The following is a 22,155-nucleotide window of genomic DNA, read 5'->3' as shown; positions in this document are numbered from 1 at the left end:
AGCTTTTAACTAACTTTTAAGTCCTTCTCATGTTCTTATCATTCTCTATTCTATCTTATGTATTTTTACTCTTTTAACTTTTCACCTTTTTACTTATCAAATATAAGGCTGTTTTACTGTTTTCATGTTCAGTTTGACATTTTTGCTGTAAAACAAATTTGAATAATAATTTGTTGCAAAACCTCATTAACAAAGAGGTTATTTTGATTTATATTGTGGAAAAGGCCACTCTGTGTTTCTAAAGAAAAACTGTTGAGTTGATTTATTTTCAAATAACATAATCTATAATAAATTTCCTATAAATAACAATACAGATCTTGGACACTGGGGGGGAGTATTTTTCCAAAATATCTTCATAAATGTGTTCTATGTGGTCCATCTGGTTTGTTTTATATCCAGCATAATTTCCCCTTACAAAAATGGGTTTGGGGTTAAACTGTCCAGATTTGCGCAGCTGTTGGTGTAAACGTATTCTGTATTACTGAATAGACGGTTCTGCATCCTCAGCACAGTAAATACTGTATAAATATGTTTGTGTAATTTTGTTGTGTATATATTTAAACGTATATTAAAGATATCAAATAAAAACAGCGCCAGGGATGAATCGGATATTATATTTCTTCAACAGAGAAAGTGACGCGCTTTGTGGTTGCCATAGCAACGTGTACACTAGACAAACCAACGTTTGGAGGGCGCTGTTAGCTGCACCGTTAGCTAACTCCAAATCTCGATAAATAAGGAAAATAAAAGAGTAACAGGGCTAAAGAAGAAGCTGTCGGTGAGCCAGTTCTTCACGGCGTTCACGCTGTCACTGTTGGCAGATTTACGGCACGTTTATTAACTTCAGCTTTAGTTTAACTCCAGATGCATAATATCATCTACATCTGAAATGTCGGAACAAAAACTAAGTGAAGCGCACAGGACCAAAGAAGAGGAGGACGAAAACACGGGAACTAACACTGAACCAAGTGGAGACACTGCAGAGGAGCCGCCAGAGGAAGACGGAGAGCCGGGAAAGGACGAGGAGGGGTTGCAGGCCGTCGGCTCGCCCCCAGGTGGGCCTGGGTCACTGGAGGAAAACAAAGGAAACAGTGAGGACTAAACGTTGAGACCTTTGTCATAGCTGATATTTTGACTTGTCAAAGCAGCAGAATATCAGGGGAACATATGGATTCATATGGATTATGTTTCCTTTGTCTCTAGAAAGTAAAGGTTTGGCTGATGCTGAATTTTTACACACAGGATCATCAACGTTTTTGTCTGAACCAGTTTGATGGACCAGTTGGCAGGGAGGTTACAGTTGGGATGTGTTAAGTGTTAATCCTAATCTTCTTTACTGTGCAGATGTGCTGGAGACTGTGGAAGAAACTGCAACTCAGGCAGATTTGCTGGATGATGCTGTACAGCTTAAAGAGCTCCAGATACCCCAAATGGCAGAAAATATTGGAAACTCTACAGCTACAGGTGAGACCGTAGGAAGATTTCAGCATACCTGAACTGGACCCTAAACAACTTTAAATATCTCTTGTTGCCAAAAGATTCACTAGCAAAACTTTTCTTATAAATTGTTTGTTTTCTATATTGTAATATACAGTCAGCACGATGAAGAGAAAAACAGACACCCCAACAACGGACATAGTTTTAGTAGATTTTTTAAAAAATGTTCTACTATCAGCTTTTCTGTGTAATTGGTTGTATATTGTATGTTTTATTCTTTTGGCATATTCTCCAAAAAAAAAATCTGTTAATTTTGACTCACTCAGACTGTTCCATTGACAGTGTGACTTGTTATTCAGATCATTCAGTGTTATTTTATTTTCAGTCTGGTATATACACTAAAGTTTGGAGTCACTCAGAAATATCCTTTTTTTTTTTTTTTTTTAAAAAAAACAGCTTTTTTCAAAGAAGATTAATCAGAAATACAATCGATGCATTGTTAATGTGGTATATTCTAGCTGAAAACGGCCGCTTTTTAATGGAATATCTACATTGGGGTTCAGAAGCCCATTTCCAGCAACCATCACTCCTGTGTTCTAATGGTACATTGTGTTGAAAGGCTAATTGGTGATTAGAAAACCCTTGTGCAATTGTGTTAGCACGTGGGAGTTTTCATGGAAAACGTGAAATTGTCTGGGTGACCCCACACTTTTGAACGGTAGTGTGTGAGTGTGAAGATATAGCAGGAAAGAGACATAGAAAGGGAAAGCAGGTCTTATTTGTGCAATCTGGGATTGTGAAAGATTTGTGGATGAATTGTAGGCAGTGAAGTATCTACAACACACTGTGCAATTCCTAGGTAACCTGACAGGATTTATACGACATGTGCATCAATATCTTGTTAGAGCTTTATTAGCGACAACCAAGATGACAATTTCAAAGAAATGACCTTGAGTAAGCTCTGTGGACACTAAAGGGTCATGAATAACTTACTAACGGTATTTGATTTTAACAGTTTGAGACTTTGAAAAAATTAACAAGATGAACTGATTAGAAGACATCATAATGGTACTACTACATCACTTTTTCATTTTTAATGAATGAAACAGTGGTTATTTTTGTACTGACCTCATGAAAAGCTCAACAATTCCAGCTATGAAACACAGACTGGCATGGTAAATTCCCACATAAAAAAATCATGTCAAATTCTACAGATAAATCCACAGACTATCACAGACAGTGTCGCTGTGTGATTGCAGTGAAGGTGGTGCTAGTGCCGGACGGTCATGTCATGACTGTGGCTTTTGCCATCGGCCTCAGCATTCAGGAGTTGAAGTGCCACCTTGCCTCAGAGCTCAGAGTCCCTGTGGAGGTGCTGCAGATCTCTCTGGATGGTATGTGCCTTTCTCTATACTGGGTCATTCCGTGTGGTTTCACCAGATGGTGGTTGCCGCACCATTTTCAAATTAGTCCTAAATTTGCATGCCATTAGATAGTCACAAAAGTACTTTAGTACTTTCCATGCTAAATTGTAGGCCTGTAGCTCAAATAGTTTCTGAGTTGTGGGGGTCTGAAATTTTCAAAATTTGGGCTATAAAAAGCCTCACCAGCATTATTTGCATCTTTAAGTGGTTATTTCTCAGCCTCTAGACATACCAGAGAGCTGTGAGTTGGTAAACAAGGCCTCTGCATGTAGCTAGTGCCCCACAAACATCCTTAGGTGTTTCTCTACACTCTGCAGGCCATGGGGGCTTGCTAAAAATGCTAAAAATTAAGAGATGCCTACTCATGAGTGGGGTTTGGGACCTTAAATGTACTAGAAATACTGCACAGAAGTGTTCTAACACCCCTGGGTTCCATTCTACACAAACTTGTGTGATAACTTAGCAAACTGGAGCTTTCTAGGTCCCTCAGTTTGGAAAATATGAGCTCCCAAAGTTGGACGAGATTTTTAATTGGCTATTTTTGGTGGCAAAAATCTCAGTGTGGGACAGGTACCAGAGACCCCAATTTTTTCTACAAGACAGTTTCATCTGTCTTCTATCACTGTACAAAAAATCAGCAGGGTTATATTTGTAGTTACTGAGATATTCTTACTCAAAATGGCATGGGTAATGTCAGTTTTTTTTCTTTTCAGTACTTTAAATTGGGATACTAGTATTAGTAGTCATTCCAATGGTAGTATTATGTATGTTTTGTTCTTTTTGAAATGTTAGTTGTTAAAAGTGACTACCTTAGGTATACCTAAGTTATAAATTAGGTATAACTTAGGTATAGGTTCTTTTGCTTGTATTACATGTAATTTGTATGAGTATGTTATAATTACATGTATGTATTGCAAATGGGTGTCAACATGTCATGATATCTATAGGTATGGCTCTAAACTAGACCTTGTGACACAAAAAGGGCATTACACTTTTTTGCTTTTCAGTACTTTAAATTGGGGTACAAGTATTAGTAGTCATTCCAATGGTAGTATTATGCATGTTTTGTTCTTTTTGAAATGTTAGTTGGTAAAGGTGACTACCTTCAAAAAGTATAATGACATGTTGACACCCATTTGCAATGCATACATGTAATTATAACATACACATACAAATTACATGTACTAACTTGAATTCAGGGAGCTCTGTAGTAGTTTATGGTTGATTAATTTAAAAATAACAAAAATAATGTTGAATTTTACAGTATCAGTGCAGTGGGATTGAACATGTTAAATTTAATTGTACAATGTCATGTTACAAGCAAAAGAACCTATACCTAAGTTATACCATTACACTTTTTTAAGGTAGTCACCTTTAACAACTAACATTTCAAAAAGAACAAAACATACATAATACCATTGGAATGACTACTAATACTTGTATCCCAATTTAAAGTTCTGAAAAGCAAAAAACGATTTTGACATTACCCATGCCATTTTGAGTAAGAATATCTCAGTAACTACAAATATAAAACTGCTGCTTTTTTGTACAGTGATAGAAAACAGATGGAACTGTCTTGTAGAAAAAGTTGGGGTCTCTGGTACCTGTCCCACACTGAGATTTTTGCCACCAAAAATAGCCAATTAAAAATCTCTCCCAACTTTGGGAGCTCATATTTTCCAAACTGAGGGACCTAGAAAGCTCCAATTTTCTAAGTTATCACACAAGTTTGTGTAGAATGGAACCCAGGGGTGTTAGAACACTTCTGTGCAGTATTTCTAGTACTTTTAAGGTCCCAAACCCCACTCGTGAGAAGGTATCTCTTAATTTTTAGCATTTTTAGCAAGACCCCATGGCCTGCAGAGTGTAGGGAAACACCTGAGGATGTTTGTGGGGCATTAGCTACATGCAGAGGCCTTGTTTACCAACTCACAGCTCTCTGGTATGTCTAGAGGCTGAGAAATGCTGGCGAGGCTTTTTATAGCCCAAATTTTGAAAATTTCAGACCCCAACAACTCAGAAACTGTTTGAGCTACAGGCCTATAATTTTGCATGGAAAGTACTTTTGTGACTATATAATGACATGCAAATTTAGGACTAATTTGAAAATGGTGCAGCAACACCCCCAAGGAATATCTGGTCATTTCACCTGGAATGACCCTACTTCTTGTGTTTGAAGCATTGTGAGAGGGATCCCTTAATTGTCTATCCCAGCCTGATCAGTCAATGCATACAGTACCATAATAGGTTTGGTTGAACCCGCCAACAAGACACACAAGAGTTTAAAACCAGTGATTCACAGACTTTCACTGTCACTCTCTCATAGGTAGTGTTTGAAGGCAGAATAATTTAAAGACACTGCGACTCACCTGGTGACCTGAAGCATAAACAGATTAAAAAAAAAAAAAATTATATCATCTATTCACAACACCATCAGTATTTTATGTGCAAAAACTGATTTTTCTTTCTGACATATTGCAAATATATTTAGGAGCAAAAATGTTTCATGATTATTTGGATTTGACAGACTTGTTTGACTGATGGATGTCACTATTTTTTTTGTTTCCCTCCCTCACTAAAATTTGTCTTTCTTGTTCTTACGTGGGTTTTTGCTTTGCTTCACATCACAGTTTTCTTCAGCTCGTACACATTACCCAGCTATAGCTCTTTGCACTTGGTGCCTGCCTGTGCCATGTTGGAAACATTGCATTAGACACACCGAAATGAGCTCTATTTACTCCAGAAAAGAAATGTGGTTTCATTTTTATTGACCTAACAGCATATTTTATTCAAATAGTTCCACATGCACAGTCGTCCTTGGTTCAGAATAATTCTTTTACATAGACTCAGCATTTAGTGGCTGTCAGAGGATGAAAATGTTTCATCTGAACTTCACTAGTCACAGTTTGATGCTCTGTGTTAAAATGGATCTTCACAGAATCCTACAAACATCATGTATGCATGACTGGTCAGTGTGGGGTTGTTTTTCAGGCAGAGTGGTGGAGGAGCAGCAGAGCCTGATGGAGCTCGGTGTCCGGCCTCACAGCTCCACCCGGATGGAGATGAGCTCCACTGACCCAAGCTCCCACCCACTCTGCCCTCTTCGGCCCCAAGAGCATGACAGCATGAGGGACGTTATTACTGTTGAAGTCCTCACAGGTATAAACACACAGCCATCTGCACTGTCCTCTGCAAACTGAAAGTGTGTCAGCTGGAAGCGAATCTGGATGGACCTCAGTCGTTTAAATGGATGATTGTAGTGTACAGTAATTAGCACAGAGCAAATAGGGTGTGGAAAAGACCTGCAACGGAAATATCTATATAACACATCCAGAGTGACAGTGTAAATACAAGGCTCATCATGGAAATATGGCTAATTATAACATCTAATAATGTACCATGCAATGCACAACATAGGTAAGTGTATACGAATAATTGTTTGCCAAAAATATTCTCAGAGACTGCTGTAACTGGTAATCCAAATGTTTCATGTTATGTATATTTGTTTCATTCTTAAAGTAGATTTATCATATATCAAATAAAACTAACAAAATACAATCCTGCATCTCCACAGCAAATAAAAAATTAATTTCCTTTCATGGTCAGTTTATACTGTAATGTTGTCATAGAGGTTTGTCTTATACTGCACCATTTTGGAGCAAAAGAATATCTTCAAATGGAGATTATGAGATTTTTTTCTGGGATACAGAGGCCACTGAAATAATTCTAGACTTTGAGTGTTTTAATTAATTGATTCTAATCATTCTTCTTCCTCTTTGTGTGTTTCTTTATTATTTCTATTTATACATTGAACTAGCAATTAATAGCACAATGTAAACAAAAAGAGAATCTGAAATCAACTGATGATTAATGATAATAATTGAATAACTATTTTAAGATATTATTCAACACTGACAAAGTTTCAAAACTGGAAATAGGGTTACGGTTAGTTTTAACAGAAAAAGGAGTGGGAGGGAGATTATTTATAGAGACTATGGTTCTCTGACTTCAAACTACACAGCATATTCATTTCATTTCTGAACACAGTTGGGTTAGTGTGTCTCTCATTTCCAGATGAAGGCTTATTCCAGGAGGTGGTGGTGGAGATTGAGCGCCCTCGCCAGCAGAAGGCCTTCCTGGGTGGCTACAGGCACCGGCTGACAGGAGCAGAGTACCATCATGCCGCCATCCAGACGCTGCCCAAGAGGAGACTTGACAGAGGAGTGGTCACCTTCAGCCACGACACACAAGTACAGAGTAGACCTTCCAAACAAAACCATCACACAAAATATTAATGTCACCGTCAGTCTGAAGAGTTGGACCATTTGATTTTCCACTGGAATTTAAAACAAAATAAGGAAAACAATCAGATAGAAAATCATGATTAAGTTGAGTATATGTGTGTGCGTGTGTGGTGTATGTAAAGGTCACTCATTACTGCAAAGCAGCATTCTCATTCAAGCGTGAGACACAACATTATATGTGCATATGAAACAATTTAATTACAGACAGAAAGAAACCATGTAAATGAGCTTCTTGGACCAGGAGATGGAAGACAAATAGTCATAGGGAGACCTCCCTTTGATGCAAGAGATCTAATTAACTTGATTCTGTCCTTGTTCTACATCATTTTATCTATCTAAAGATGAATTTACACAATATTTACATTCAGAGTGAATTAAAAATTTAGTTTGACTTTTTTCATAATTAAGCCCATCAGTGCAAATGTATGTTACATCCTTGTGATTCATCAATCACTTCAAAGCTGACAATTTTTAAAAACTACTTTCAAGCCAAAGTATCTAATCAGTGTAATTAAACTGAGTAAAATAAGGTTAGAGGTGCTCACAAGAAAGAATGTGGAATTATCTCTAAAAAAAAATTGAAAATACTTGAGAAAGCCAATATTTGTCAGCTTTTTCAGGGAGAATATCTAATATTTTGCATAGTACAGATACCTTTAAAGTTGAACAACAACACGAATGGTATTTTAGAGCAAACAGAAACAGATTTGGGCTGCTGATTGCAAAAAAAGTTTATTAGGTAAGCAGAAAATTCACACTACCTACCAACACTACCATTCAAAAGTTTGGGGTCACTTAGAAATATCCTTGTTTTAGAAAGAAAATCATTTTATTTTCAATGAAGATATCATTAAATGAATCAGAAATGTAGTCTCGACATTGTTAATGTGGGAAATGCCTATTCTAGCAGGAAACAGCAGATTTTTAATGGAATATCTACATGAGGTACAGAGGCCCATTTCCAGCTAATCGTGTTGAAAGGCTAATTGACAATTAGAAAACCATATGAATACTTTGACCGGTTAAGTATATGTAGCACCAGCACTGTTGCTATGGCAACCAGTGTCTGTAGCAGGTGTAACAGGATATCGTTTACCAAGAGAACAACAGTTTAAATAAAGAGGAGGGAGAGGTAGACAGGAAGGTCTGAAGCTCTCTGAAGACTTCATAGCTTGGACTTTTGAACAGCAGCATGAGGTCACCAATGTTCAGTGGTGACCTCTGAACAACCCTATGTTAGAAGAAGGGATTTTTAACGTGTGGGATTGTATGTTCGAAAATCTGTGGATGGAAGCACATCTTTTCCAAATCTTATTATGCCAGACAAGAAACATTCATGATCTAGATGGATACCCTATGTAAATGGTAAATGGACTTGCTCTTATATAGCGCTTTTCTACTCATCAGAGTACTCAAAGCAGTTTTTACAGCAATTGCTCCCATTACCCAGACACACACACATTCACACACTAATGTGCAGGTTGCTAACCAACCTGGTTGCTAAACTGAATGCTGTTCTTGAACTGTTTGGAGTACATGCATGGTTGAGGTCTCCTTTGAAAGCTGACAACCTGAATTTTCACCCAGTGCAGTCAGAATTACTCTAGGTGCTACTGGCACAGAGTATTTTATGTTGGAACATACTGAATTAGGATGAATTTTATTTTCGCCTAAATTTTTTCCCTAATAAAACACCTGAAAATAAGTGTGGCAGCACTGTGACAGCTTGAAAACACAAAAAGGCAACAGCCTGGGGTCTTACATAGTTCAGGACAAAATTTCAGAGCAATACTACAAGAAATTAGTGTTTCACACATGTATTTGTACTGCTATGGCCAGGCGCTGTCCATTTTGGACACCCTCTGCACACCCTGGGCAAAAATGGTATATGTTCGTTTTTCAGCCCGTTTTCACATTAATTTTCACTCCAAAAACTCATAAAGAACCCCAAAAAAAGCACTTCAGAGCAGCTCCAGTGTGGATCAGACACACACACTGAGACTGCAGCTGCAGCCTGGAGCGGAGGTGTGAAAAGTCATACAACCCTGCTGGCAGAGGCTCTATTTATATCCTGCTATTCAGCAGGCTCATTGGCTACAAGCCCTGTCACTCAAACGTTTCCTCCGACGTGATTTGCTCAGAATTTACTGACGAAATGAGGTAGGTCCAGATCTGTCAGTCTCGGTTACGGTTGGCTGTTTAGGCCTGGGAGGCAAGCCAGAGTCACTTGATTGGTTGAAATGCGGTGTAAACCAAAAGGATAGAGTTCACCCGCCATTTTGACTGCAAAACAGTGTGGATATCTGTATGCATCATAAAAATATGGACAGAAATACAGTGAATATGAAATGCGCAGTGCCACCATGCGCTGCGTGCACGCGCACGGAGCCAAGCTATTTGTCGATTATTTACTTATTTCAAGACATGTTTTGGACAAAATATTATACTTGTTAGTTTTGTCTGGATGCCTAAGCTTGGATTCTGGACGGTTTTTGTGGATTATTTTTATCTTTGACCAGTAAAGAGCGTCCAAAGGTGAGTTCTGCCCTTTAAATGTTTTGTTGTTTGTTGGAGAAATGTGTTTATATTACCCGCTGTGGTAATCACATCTGAAAGTGGTTTATACCGGCGGATTCATGAGAATCTAAGCTTTCCATGGGTGTATAGTGTTTGTATCATCGCGTCTGGAGCTTCAAACATTTAGTAAAATGCTTATGCAGATCTCAAAGTGTCCCGCGGGCGGGTCGCTGAAGCTTAACGGGTGCACTTGTCTTTATCTAAGTAAACATGGTTCAGCAAGTGTAGAGTGCCAAATAATTAGGAACACACAGTAACAGCTGCACTTTTGATACCAGAGCTCTAAACTGTAAACTGTAGCTCTAAATACTGCTTTGATAAATGAAGACGTAAGCAGGAGCACAAGTGGTTATGATCCTTAAACAAGGATTTGTTAAACCATAATTAGTTGAGATATAATGGAATATATCTCATAAAATATCCCTCTGTTGTTGACCCACGACACTTTTCTTTCTTGTCGGCAACTATTGTATGTGGCCACATGTCCATGGGGAAGAAGTCCTCCCTCATTAATTCAGGCTGTACACAGCTCCAGTCACATTTTATAATGATAACATGTCAGCTGAGTTGGTTCTATGGGTTTAAGGTAGTAGATGGACACTAAAGGGTCATGAATAACTTACTAACGGTATTTGATTTTAACAGTTTGAGACTTTGAAAAAAATGAACAAGATGAACTGATTAGAAAACATCATAATGATACTACTACACCACTTTTTCATTTTTAATGAATGAAACAATGGTTTCATTGTAGAACTGAATCATAACGTCATTTTATAATTCTGCGATGGAGCATGAAATTCTGGACACTTAAGCACGAGTGTGATATGTTTGTGATATGTGTCCGGAAAGAAATCACTTTAAAATGACAGGAAGTGCGTCAACTTTTATGAGAAAGAAATGTTTTTTTTACTGGTTGTGTGCTGTAGTTGAGTTTGAGATGGTAGCTGTTTCTGTGTGTTTGTACGTCCTCACTACATGGAGGTTATGCATGACTCATTCCTCATGCAGGTATGAGGAATATTTGCCCTTTGCCTCTGGATTAAATACAACTCACATACACAGTCTTTCCCTAATGATGGCTTATAGCTCATTAGAGATACATACACAGCACTGCAGTAATGAGACCTCCCTGTGTGCTTGGTGCTCTCTTGTGTTGTCAATAATACAATCGGATGACCTGTCACCTCACTGGAAACACTGTTTACACACATTATACAAGGTATCATCATCAATAGAAATGTTACCTTCAAAAAGAATTCAAACTAAACCAGTAAAAATAACAATCAGAGCATATATTTATAATTACTCCGCCAAGGAACACAGCGGACTTATGTGATGATTAGCGTACGTTTGTTTTTCTGTGCACAGCATTACTTAAAAACAAATGGATTAAGATGACATTTTCAGGGAAGGTCAGAAATGACACAAGAACCACCTGATTAGATTTTGGCAGTGGTGCAGCTTATAGTCTGAATAAACGGATTTGTTAATAATTTCTGTATCGTTGTCAGATAGCGACATGGTGTCACTTAACCCTATAAGCTGCGGTCAATTTTCGCCTGAAATTTCTACTGAAGATGTACAGAAAGTAAATTGAATGCTGTTCTTGAACTGTTTGGAGCACAGGCATGGTTGGGGTCTCCTTTGAAAGCTGACAACCTGAATTTTCACCCAGTGCAGTCAGAATTACTCTAGGTGCTACTGGCACAGAGTATTTTATGTTGGAACATACTGAATTAGGATGAATTTTATTTTCGCCTAAATTTTTTCCCTAATAAAACACCTGAAAATAAGTGTGGCAGCACTGTGACAGCTTGAAAACACAAAAAGGCAACAGCCTGGGGTCTTACATAGTTCAGGACAAAATTTCAGAGCAATACTACAAGAAATGAGTGTTTCACACATGTTTTTGGACTAATATGCCCAATTATGTCAATTTTGGACACCCTATGTACACCCTGGGCAAAAATGGTATACACACGTGGACAAAATTGTTGGTACCCCTCAGTTAAAGAAGGAAAAACCCACAATTCTCACTGAAATCACTTGAAACTCACAAAAGTAACAATAAATAAAAATTTATTGAAAATTAAATAATCAAAATCAGCCATCACTTTTGAATTGTTGATTAACATAATTATTTAAAAAAACAAACTAATGAAATAGGGCTGGACAAAAATGATGGTACCCATAACTTAATATTTTGTTGCACAACCTTTTGAGGCAATCACTGCAATTAAACGATTTCTGTATTTGTCAATGAGCGTTCTGCAGCTGTCAACAGGTATTTTGGCCCACTCCTCATGAGCAAACAGCTCCAGTTGTCTCAGGTTTGATGGGTGTCTTCTCCAAATGGCATGTTTCAGCTCCTTCCACATATGTTCAATGGGATTCAGATCTGGGCTCATAGAAGGCCACTTTAGAATAGTCCAACGCTTTTCTCTCAGCCATTCTTGGGTGTTTTTGGCTGTGTGTTTTGGATCGTTGTCCTGTTGGAAGACCCATGACCTGCGACTGAGACCAAGCTTTCTGACACTAGGCAGCACATTTCTCTCCAGAATGCCTTGATAGTCTTCAGATTTCATCGTACCTTGCACACTTTCAAGACACCCTGTGCCAGATGCAGCAAAGCAGCCCCAAAACATTACTGAGCCTCCTCCATGTTTCACCGTAGGGACAGTGTTCTTTTCTTCGTATGCTTGGTTTTTGAGTCTATGAACATAGAGTTGATGTGCCTTACCAAAAAGCTCCAGTTTAGTCTCATCTGTCCAAAGGACATTCTCCCAGAAGCTTTGTGGCTTGTCAACATGCATTTTTGCAAATTCCAGTCTGGCTTTTTTATGAGTTTTTTTCAGCAGTGGTGTCCTCCTTGGTCGTCTCCCATGAAGTCCACTTTGGCTCAAACAACGACGAATGGTGCGATCTGACACTGATGTACCTTGGCCTTGGAGTTCACCTTTAATTTCTTTGGAGGTTGCTCTGGGCTCTTTGGATACAATTCGAACGTTCCGTCTCTTCAATTTGTCATCAATTTTCCTCTTGCGGCCACGTCCAGGGAGGTTGGCTACTGTCCCGTGTGTCTTGAACTTCTGAATAATATGAGCCACTGTTGTCACAGGAACTTCAAGCTGTTTAGAGATGGTCTTATAGCCTTTACCTTTAAGATGTTTGTCTATAATTTTTTTCGGATGTCCTGGGACAATTCTCTCCTTCGCTTTCTGTTGTCCATGTTCAGTGTGGTACACACCTTTTCACCAAACAGCAGGGTGACTACTTGTCTCCCTTTAAATAGGCAGACTGACTGATTATGAGTTTGGAAACACCTGTGATGTCAATTAAATGACACACCTGAGTTAATCATGTCACTCTGGTCAAATAGTTTTCAATCTTTTATAGAGGTACCATCATTTTTGTCCAGGCCTGTTTCATTAGTTTGTTTTTTTAAATAATTATGTTAATCAACAATTCAAAAGTGATGGCTGTTTTTGATTATTTAATTTTCAATAAATTTTTATTTATTGTTACTTTTGTGAGTTTCAAGTGATTTCAGTGAGAATTGTGGGTTTTTCCTTCTTTAACTGAGGGGTACCAACAATTTTGTCCACGTGTGTATGTTTGTTTATCAGCCCTTTTTCACATTATTTTCACTCCAAAAACTCATAAAGAACTCAAAAAATCACTTCAGATAAGCTTCAGTGTGGATCTTGATCTGAATCAGAGGCACAGACGGAGACAGAGAAAAGCTGCAGCTCCTGGCCGCAGCAGGAGAGCAGGAGGTGTCAAAAATCACACAGGGCTGCTAAAAGAGGCCTCTAGGCTATTCAGCAAGCTCATTGGCTACATGCCCTGTCAGTCAAACATTTCCTCCGACGTGATTTGCTCAGAATTTACTGATGATATAAGGAACGTCCAGATCCATCAGCCTCGGCAATGGTTGGCTGTTTAAGCTTCGGAGGCAGCGATGAGTCATTTGATTGGTTGAAATGCGGTTGGCATCGAAAGCAGAGGCTTCAGTCGCCATTTCCAGTCCGAGACCGCGTGGATTTTTGAATGCTTCATAAAATTATGGACAAAAATGCAGTGAATTATGGAACGCGCAGCGCCACCATGCGCTGCGTGGACGCGCACGGAGCCGAGCTATTTGTGGATTATTTACTTATTTCTAGACATGTTTTGGACAAAATATTATACTTGCTAGTATTGTCTGGATGACTACTCTTGGATTATGGCCGGTTTTTGTGGATTATTTTCATCGTTGACCGGTAAAAGACCGTCCAAAGGTGAGTTATGCCCTTCATGTGTCCCTTTAAATTTTTGTTGTTTGTTGGAGAAATGTGTTTATATTACCCGCTGTGGTAATCACATCTGAAAGTGGTTTATACTGGCGGATTCATGACACTCTAAGCTTTCCATGGATGCACAGTGTTTCTATCATCACGTTTGCAGCTAAAAATGCTTTTGCCGTTAAACTTCAGCAGGCCATTTTGGGCCCGAATACGGGCACTGGCCATGCAAACAATCAAGTAAACAAAGCCAGGGAACTGAAAACTCAAGTTTCCCATCTGGGTTGACTTCAGAGTTGAATGTCCATCTTGTGATGTGAAATGCTTGCAATTCATGTAACTCTGCTTCCTGAGCATATAGTATAGCATACGGTGGCACCAACTAAATGCATGGACCCTATCCTAGCTGGCTTGGGGACACCCTGGACAGATCGCCAGTCTGTCGCAGGGCTACATATACAGACAAACAATCACACTCACATTCACACCTACGGTCAATTTAGAATAATCAATTAACCTCAGCATATTTTTGTACTGTGGGAAGAAGCCAGAGTACCCAGAGAAAACCCACACACGCACAGGGAGAACATGCAAACTCCACGCAGAAAGATCTCAGGAATGCTGGGATGTGAACTGGGGATCTTCTAGGTGTAAGGTGAAAGTGCAAACCACCATCCCACTGTGCAATCCCGCTAAAAGGTCAATGACAATTAAATGTTTGACTAAGACTAAACTCAAGCATCATCAATCTGTCACAGGTGTGTGAAATGTTATGTCTGTGACCTCAAGATAGTCAGAGCTACTCTGCTCTACTGCATTACAGGGCAGGAGGCTGGTGTGTCATCAGGCAATATCACAGAAGCTCATTTATTTCCACAGTCTGTGGTTGTTAACATTGGTTACACATTTTACAGTAGATGCATTTGAAATCAACAAGTGACACTCGTTTATCTCTGGTCCTTTTGTTTCGACAAGGATGTATAGATGGATGTCAGACATTTCACATCAGCTACATTAAGATGTATTTGAATTGTGTAAAGACAGAAAAAAATACCCTGTTCGTTTATTGAACAAGGCATTGCTGCTTCATTCATTCAATTCAGTCCCTTTGTCTGTGTTCTGTCTCTGCCAGACAGTACAGCTGAAGTCTCAGGCTCAGCAATGTCCAGTCAGCGTCGCCACCCAGATGACTGGGATCAGCTGTTACATCTCCTGCATGAATGATGAGCTGGTCACTCCCAGGAAGTACACCACTGCTGATGAGTACCATGACAGGAGGCTGAGGGCTGTGAGTAAACACTGAATGTGGGTGATTCTAATGCACAATGTTTTGTGCCATTCCAGCCAAGAGTTTGGATGCACAGACTTGCTCATGGTTTTTTTCTTTGTGCTATTTTGTACAAAACTGAAGACATCAGACGGAACTATCTGGATTTAGGTAGGAATGAAAAAAAAGTGTCAGCAGAAGAGTCACGGGGGTGCAGCGACCAAGATGGACGCAAAGTCAAGAGTAGCTTGGTCCGCATGAGATATTTGTCGATATTTTTGATGTAAACGCTAATTATTATTATTATCCTCTGCATGCTCCAATTAGGGTCTGAGCACCGAGGGTGCCGAGGACAGGCGGTGCAAGGGCACCGACTGTCCAAGGCACCAGCGGTGCCTAGGACCCTATTGGAATGCTAGAGTTTTTACCACTCTGCAAAACAGCGTTTTCCGGTAGGTATTGTTTTCAGCTGCATGGTCTTGCTTGTTTGTCTGTAACACTTTGGTTTCCGCGCGATGTAGCCTCACCATATTTGGTACACAGGTGTACCATAATAAGACACAGGTCAAGTTCACATTTGGTGACCGTGACCTCATTTTCAAGGTCACAGGGGTCATCTTTATCGCCGGCGGTCCAAGTTTGGTAAAACTTCTTGTTTTTTTCTTTTTCTTTATTCTTCAGTCCTTCCAGGATTTCACAGGCGTTTTTCGTGATTGTTGCGGCCGAAAATGCCTGAATTCGCGGCAGCTTTTCTAAAAAATTGCGATAAAAGTTGCGATGTTTTAAGCTTATTTATTGTGATGAAATTGCGGGAGACAGTGACAACTGCTAAAAAGCTGCACATTTTTTCCAGCTTGTAGAACGTGTTTCAACACTGTAATTGACAATATTTATTCCGAAATTAATTATTTTGCGTTCCAACCCATTTCCACAAAAGCTGGCACACCACGGTGGGAAATTAGCAGCAGCCAGATACTGATTTAACTTGACGTGGTTGGTAGATTTGCGGCACAAAATGCTAATTTACTATTGAATGAATCATATTCGGACATATCTGTCAGTGGCTTAAAAAGTTAATTTCACATCCTGGCACACATGTGTTCACACACACACGCTCACGGCTTGTCACGTCAACTAACAAGAACAGCACTGAGCGAGCGCAGTCCTCCTTCTGCATGTGTACATTCCGAATCGCGTGACTTATATATATGTAGCCGGCGACGTGAATTGATGGGACTCAGAGACACCCCCACAATTTAATCAGTTGTTCCTCGTATCATTTCCAATACTTGATCCTTGTGTCATTTCTGACCAACCCTGAAAACTTCATTTAAATCCCTGAGTCTGTTTTTGAGTGATATGGTAACAGAGGAAGGATTCACAGGCGCTGATTGTCACATAACTCCGCCGTGTTCTTAGGTGGAATAAATAATCTAATTGACCTTCATTCTTTCAGTGCTCTAATGGATCTGGATGCCACAGTTTCCATCATGGTGATTTATGTGGTCCGTTGTCTGATCATTTTAGCTGTTCTAATACTGTATACTTCGTGTGTTTTTTAAGTGTATCAATCGATGATTTTTTTCTTTTTTGTATTCCACCCCAGTATTGCACGGATGTAAAACAGTTTAGCTCCGCTTTGGTGAAGAACATCAGTGAATTAATTGTTTATCACGGTCTTCAGCAGTAGTTTTTGTTGGTAAATAAGAGACATTAGTGTCGCTCATGTCTGCATCTTCAAACCATAAACAAGGAAGTGAATTCGGTGACGTACGTGCATTAGGCTTGCGCTGGGGACTGCTCTGATTGGTGGAACTCAAAGGAGGCGGGCCAAAATTGCGGGAAAGTTGCGGTAGTTGGACAAAATTGCAAGGCCGCACAAAATTCGTGGAGATTGGTTGATTTCGCGTGAATTCACGCGATCGCAACATCGCAAATTCCTGGAGGGACTGATTATTAGGGTCCGAGCACCGAGGGTGCCGAGGACAGGCGGTGCAAGGGCACCGACTGTTCAAGGCACCAGCGGTGCCTAGGACCCTATTGAAATGCTAGAGTTTTTTTTTTAGGGACCGAGCCAGCGAAGCTGGCGAGTCCCTATTGTATTTGCTTCGTGTTTCTTATTATTAATATTATTGTTAGGGACCAAGCCAGTGAAGCCACCGAGCCAGCGAACTCCTCCCAGGGGGATCTCCAATTCACCTCAAATCCCACCAGTACATAGAGGAGGCCTTAATGATCCAAAGTTATTAAAATCTTTTTGCAAAGGGCGTGTCTGTGGCAGCCTCTGAAATTTTGATCCTTCGCCATGAAATTTCAAGTGCGGTGTAAATGCCCTGAACATGCTCCAATCTGCCTGAAACTTTAGATGTATGATCAAAGTCCTGCCCTGATCACATCCATATGATGAAATACGTTCACAGTAAGAGCGCCACCTGCTGGCAACAGAAAATGTCATTTATTACACTTTGATGTATTATTCTTTGCCTCTTACACAGATTCACCTCAAATGTGGTGACATAAACCTCAACATGTTGATGATGATTCACAGTGAAAATGGTGACGTGTCATCAAAAGGCGTGTCTGTGGCGGCGCGGCGAATTTTGATGTCTCGCCAAGACGACTAAAATGTTTATATCTCAGCAAATCCTGATCCTATCTGCCCCAAACTTCATGTGCTGGACACCAGGCCGACTCTGAGGACATCCACACTCAAAAATTTAGGAAAAGTCGTAGCGCCACCTATTGGTAACAAGAAGTTTAGAAATTACATTTGCACACACCATTGCTCCAAACTTTGTCATATCATTCTGAAAATTGGTCAGCTGATTCTTCACCCCCAGACAATACCACAGTGTGAAGATTTTGACATTTGATAAAATGCTGTTGCTGTGGCAACGCGTTGTTGTTGTGACAAAGTAGTTTTTGACAGGCTTAGAATGCTCAACAGCTAACTAAAATTTACACACACATCACTGTCCACTCAAGGAATAAGACTGTATGCATCTCTGCAGGGCATGTGCTATAGCGCCCCCTGCAGTATGTTAAATACACAGCCCCTGCAGCACGTTTCACCTACATCCACAAAATTTGGGAGGCACGATGCACAAAAAAGCCTCTTGGAGCCATTCCCTAAACCCAACAGGAAATTCACTATTTTGAATTACGTGGATAAATTTTCTCTATTTTTTTTTATTTTTGAGAGCGAACTCCTCCTAGGGGTTAACTCCCAGAGACCTCAAATTTTACCAGGATATACAACACGATCTCCTGATCAAAATTTATTAAAGGATTCTTCCAGAGTCAAAGGGTGTGGACATGGCGACCTCCAGAATTTTGATGGTTCGCCATGAAATATCAAGTGCTACCTAACTATCCTCTGCATGCTCCAATCTACCTCAGACCTCACATGATTAAACACAGTCCTGTCCTGATCACATTTATTGGCCAAAATACATTCACAGCATGTGCCATAGTGCCCCCTAAAGAATTTTTAAAAATAGCCTCCACAGAGACTTTGACATATGACTATGAAATTTGGCAAGACTGTCAGCATGTCAGTGCAAACAAAAAAGTCTCTTGGAGTCATTCTCTAAACCCAACAGGAAGTCGGCCATTTTTAATTAAATGTCAGATTTTTGGTGTTTTTGGTCATTTTCAACAATTCAGTTCTCACAGGGAATAACTCCAAAACACCTGAATTTGGGACAATATATATATATATATATATATATATATATATATATATATATATATATATATATATATATATATATATATATATATATAGACATGCCTTCAGGTTGCATATTTGTGAAAATTGTTCACAAAACTGAAAGGGTCGACTGAACTTTAATGTTACGCCATGAAGCAGGACGTCTTGTGTAAATCCCCTGTACATGTTGCAATCTGCCTCAAACTTTACATGTTTGATCAGAGTCCAGTCCTGATGAGTTTCATAGACCAAAATGAATGAATGAATGAATGAATGAAAAGTTTATTTCGAACATTGATTAAAACAAAAGAAAAAAAAGAGAAAAAAAGAAAGGAACAAATCAGCAATGTCCGAAAAGGAGTAGGAAGAAGTGTAAAACTTATAAAACTCCTACCCCCCCCATTACCAATCCAACAAGATAATACGATTTACCAAAATTGTACATATATATATATACATACATACATACGCATACACTCACACATATATATATACATATATCTACACACATACACACATATATACATATATACACACAGATACATACATACACCCGTACACATACGCACAGCTCACAGAAAATGCATTTCGAAATTATAATTGAAAACTGAGAACAACCTGAGGCTCACAAGGGCCATTTTAAAACAGAGACGCCTAGACAGTGGGTCAACACAGGCTCCCCTCATCCCGATATCTCCCAAATATAAGATTTTTATATATTTTCTTGAAGTGGTTCATGTCAGGACTGCACTGCACCTCTGCAGGCAAGCTGCTCCACAAATTCACTCCACAAGTCGAAATACACATGCGTTTCAGTGTTGAACTAATAAATTTTACTTTTAGATTAAGCCCACGTCTTAGGTTATATACCCCCTCTCTATCACTGAACATTTTTTGTAAATTACCCGGCAGTAAATTGTTTCTCACTTTAAACATAAATAATGCTGTTTTATACTCTACAAGATCCATGAACTTCATGGCGCGGGAATGTAGAAACAGTTTATTTGTGTGATCCAGATATCCTGCCTTGTTAACTATCCTGATGGCTCTTTTTTGTAATATGCATAGTAGCTTTAAATTAGTTTTGTAGGTGTTACCCCAAATCTCCACGCAATAGTTGAGATACGGCAGAACAAGTGAACAATACAGGAGGTATAATGATTTGTAGTCCAAGATATGTCTTGCTTTACCTAGTACTGCAATACTGCGTGCAATCTTTGTTCTTACATGTCTTATATGGGCTTTCCAGCAGATTTTGTGGTTCAGTAATACACCTAGAAATTTGTTTTCATACACTCTTTCAATGTTAATATTGTCTATATTAATTTGTACTTGTGTATCTTCTTTACGGTTTCCAAATAGCATGAATTTCGTCTTGCTCAAATTTAATGATAATTTATTTATATCAAACCAATGCTTTAGTTTTTTTATTTCTGTAGTGGTGACCTCCAAGAGCTGCTGGAGATTTTCCTCAGAACAAAAAGCATTGGTGTCGTCGGCAAATAAAACAAACTTAAGGATATTGGACACGCTACATATGTCATTAATATAAAGAATTAACAGTATTGGGCCTAACACTGACCCCTGTGGAACTCCACAGGTAATGTCGGCCCATGTTGACTGATGGTCACCAATCTGTACAAACTGTTGCCGATGATGCATGTAGCTCTTCAGCCAATTTAACGCCACCCCCCTTATACCATACCTTTCTATTTTTTTAAATAGTATTTCATGATTAATGGTGTCAAAGGCCTTAGTTAAGTCTATAAATATTCCTAGGACGTATTGCTGGCGATCAATACAGTCAGTAATCTCCTCGGTTAATTCCATTAGGGCCATGGCTGCAGACCTGTTCGCTCTAAAACCGTACTGACTGTCGTGCAGAATATTATGAGTTTCGATGAAATTCTCTAATCTCGCAATAAACAATCTCTCTAATATTTTAGAAAACTGACAGAGTAAAGATATTGGCCTATAATTGGTGAAGTGATGTTTGTCCCCTACTTTGTATACCGGAATAACTTTAGCAATTTTCATCTTCTGAGGAAATGAACCAGATGTCAGGGATAAATTACAAATATAAGTCAGTGGGTCTATAATACAATCGATTACTTTCTTAATTAACATCATGTCAATTCCATTCCAATCAGTAGACAGTTTATTTTTGCACTTACTGACCACATCAATAATTTCTTTCTTTCCTACAGCTTTCAAATAAATGGAGTTGAGATTTCTTTTGATGTTCCCCTCTGCATCCCCACCATTATCCGTGGTATTTATTACCTCTGCCAAGTCAGGGCCTATGTTGACAAAGAATTTATTAAAGCCACAAACAAACTCATTCTTGTTGTATTGGTGTTTCTCATTGTCAATTAAATATTTAGGGTATTGTCTAACATTTGAACCATTTTTAATAATGTTATTTATTATCTTCCATACACCTTTTATATTGTTTTTATTATCCTCTAATAATTTGCTATAATATTCTTTCTTACATTTCCTCATTATATTAGTTAATTTATTTTTGTATTTCTTATATTTACGTTCAGCCTCTACAGTTCTTAGTTTTAAAAATTGTTTATATAATGTATTCTTTTTTTACAAGCATTGTTCAGTCCCTTTGTGATCCATGGCCTATTAATATGGTTTTGGCTGTCAATGTTTTTTTCCATCCAATATACAGTCACAGAGATAGCGCCACCTGGTGGATGGACAGAAGGTGCTGCATAAATAGCCTGTACATGCTCAGGAAATGCTTTATAAGTAGCCTGTACATGTTCCAATCAGCCTGAAACTTTACATGACTGATCAGAGTCCAACATTCATCACATCCACTGTTTGAAATACACTCTCAGTCGCAGTGCCACCTAGTGGATGGACAGGAAATGTTCTGTAACTGTTCTGAATATGCTCCAATCTGGCTGAAATTTTACATGTGTGATCAGACTCTGGTCCAGATGCTATTCAGAGGCCGGTATACACTCTCAGTCACAGCGCCACCTGGTGGATGTGCGTGGATTCGCCGACCAGCGTGAATGCGAGGACCCGTCCATCGCTGCTTGCAGGTTTAATTATTATTAGGGTCCGAGCACCGAGGGTGCCGAGGACAGGCAGTGCAAGGGCACCGACTGTCCAAGGCACCAGCGGT

The 22,155-nt window shown here is 39.2% G+C and overlaps 1 protein-coding gene across 4 annotated transcripts in view; it reads left to right on the top strand.

Annotated features, from left to right (window-relative positions):
• The first annotated feature begins 670 nt into the window (after positions 1–670).
• Positions 671–22,155, top strand: part of iqub (IQ motif and ubiquitin domain containing) — a 54,641-nt gene continuing 33,156 nt past the window's right edge. For 2 of the 4 annotated variants that reach the window (XM_051951565.1, XM_051951563.1), the window contains exons 1-6: positions 671–1,091; positions 1,345–1,464; positions 2,697–2,831; positions 5,853–6,020; positions 6,936–7,111; positions 15,161–15,316. In XM_051951565.1, the coding sequence (XP_051807525.1) occupies positions 890–1,091; positions 1,345–1,464; positions 2,697–2,831; positions 5,853–6,020; positions 6,936–7,111; positions 15,161–15,316 (957 nt within the window). In that variant the 5' untranslated portion in view covers positions 671–889. The remainder of the gene's footprint in view (positions 1,092–1,344; positions 1,465–2,696; positions 2,832–5,852; positions 6,021–6,935; positions 7,112–15,160; positions 15,317–22,155) is intronic. The other 2 variants (XM_051951564.1, XM_051951566.1) reach the window with 2 other exon arrangements.

This window comes from Acanthochromis polyacanthus, chromosome 8 (genome assembly GCF_021347895.1).
Source record: "Acanthochromis polyacanthus isolate Apoly-LR-REF ecotype Palm Island chromosome 8, KAUST_Apoly_ChrSc, whole genome shotgun sequence".
Classification (NCBI taxonomy): Eukaryota; Metazoa; Chordata; class Actinopteri; family Pomacentridae; genus Acanthochromis; species Acanthochromis polyacanthus.
This window is presented reverse-complemented; position numbering and strand designations above follow the sequence as displayed.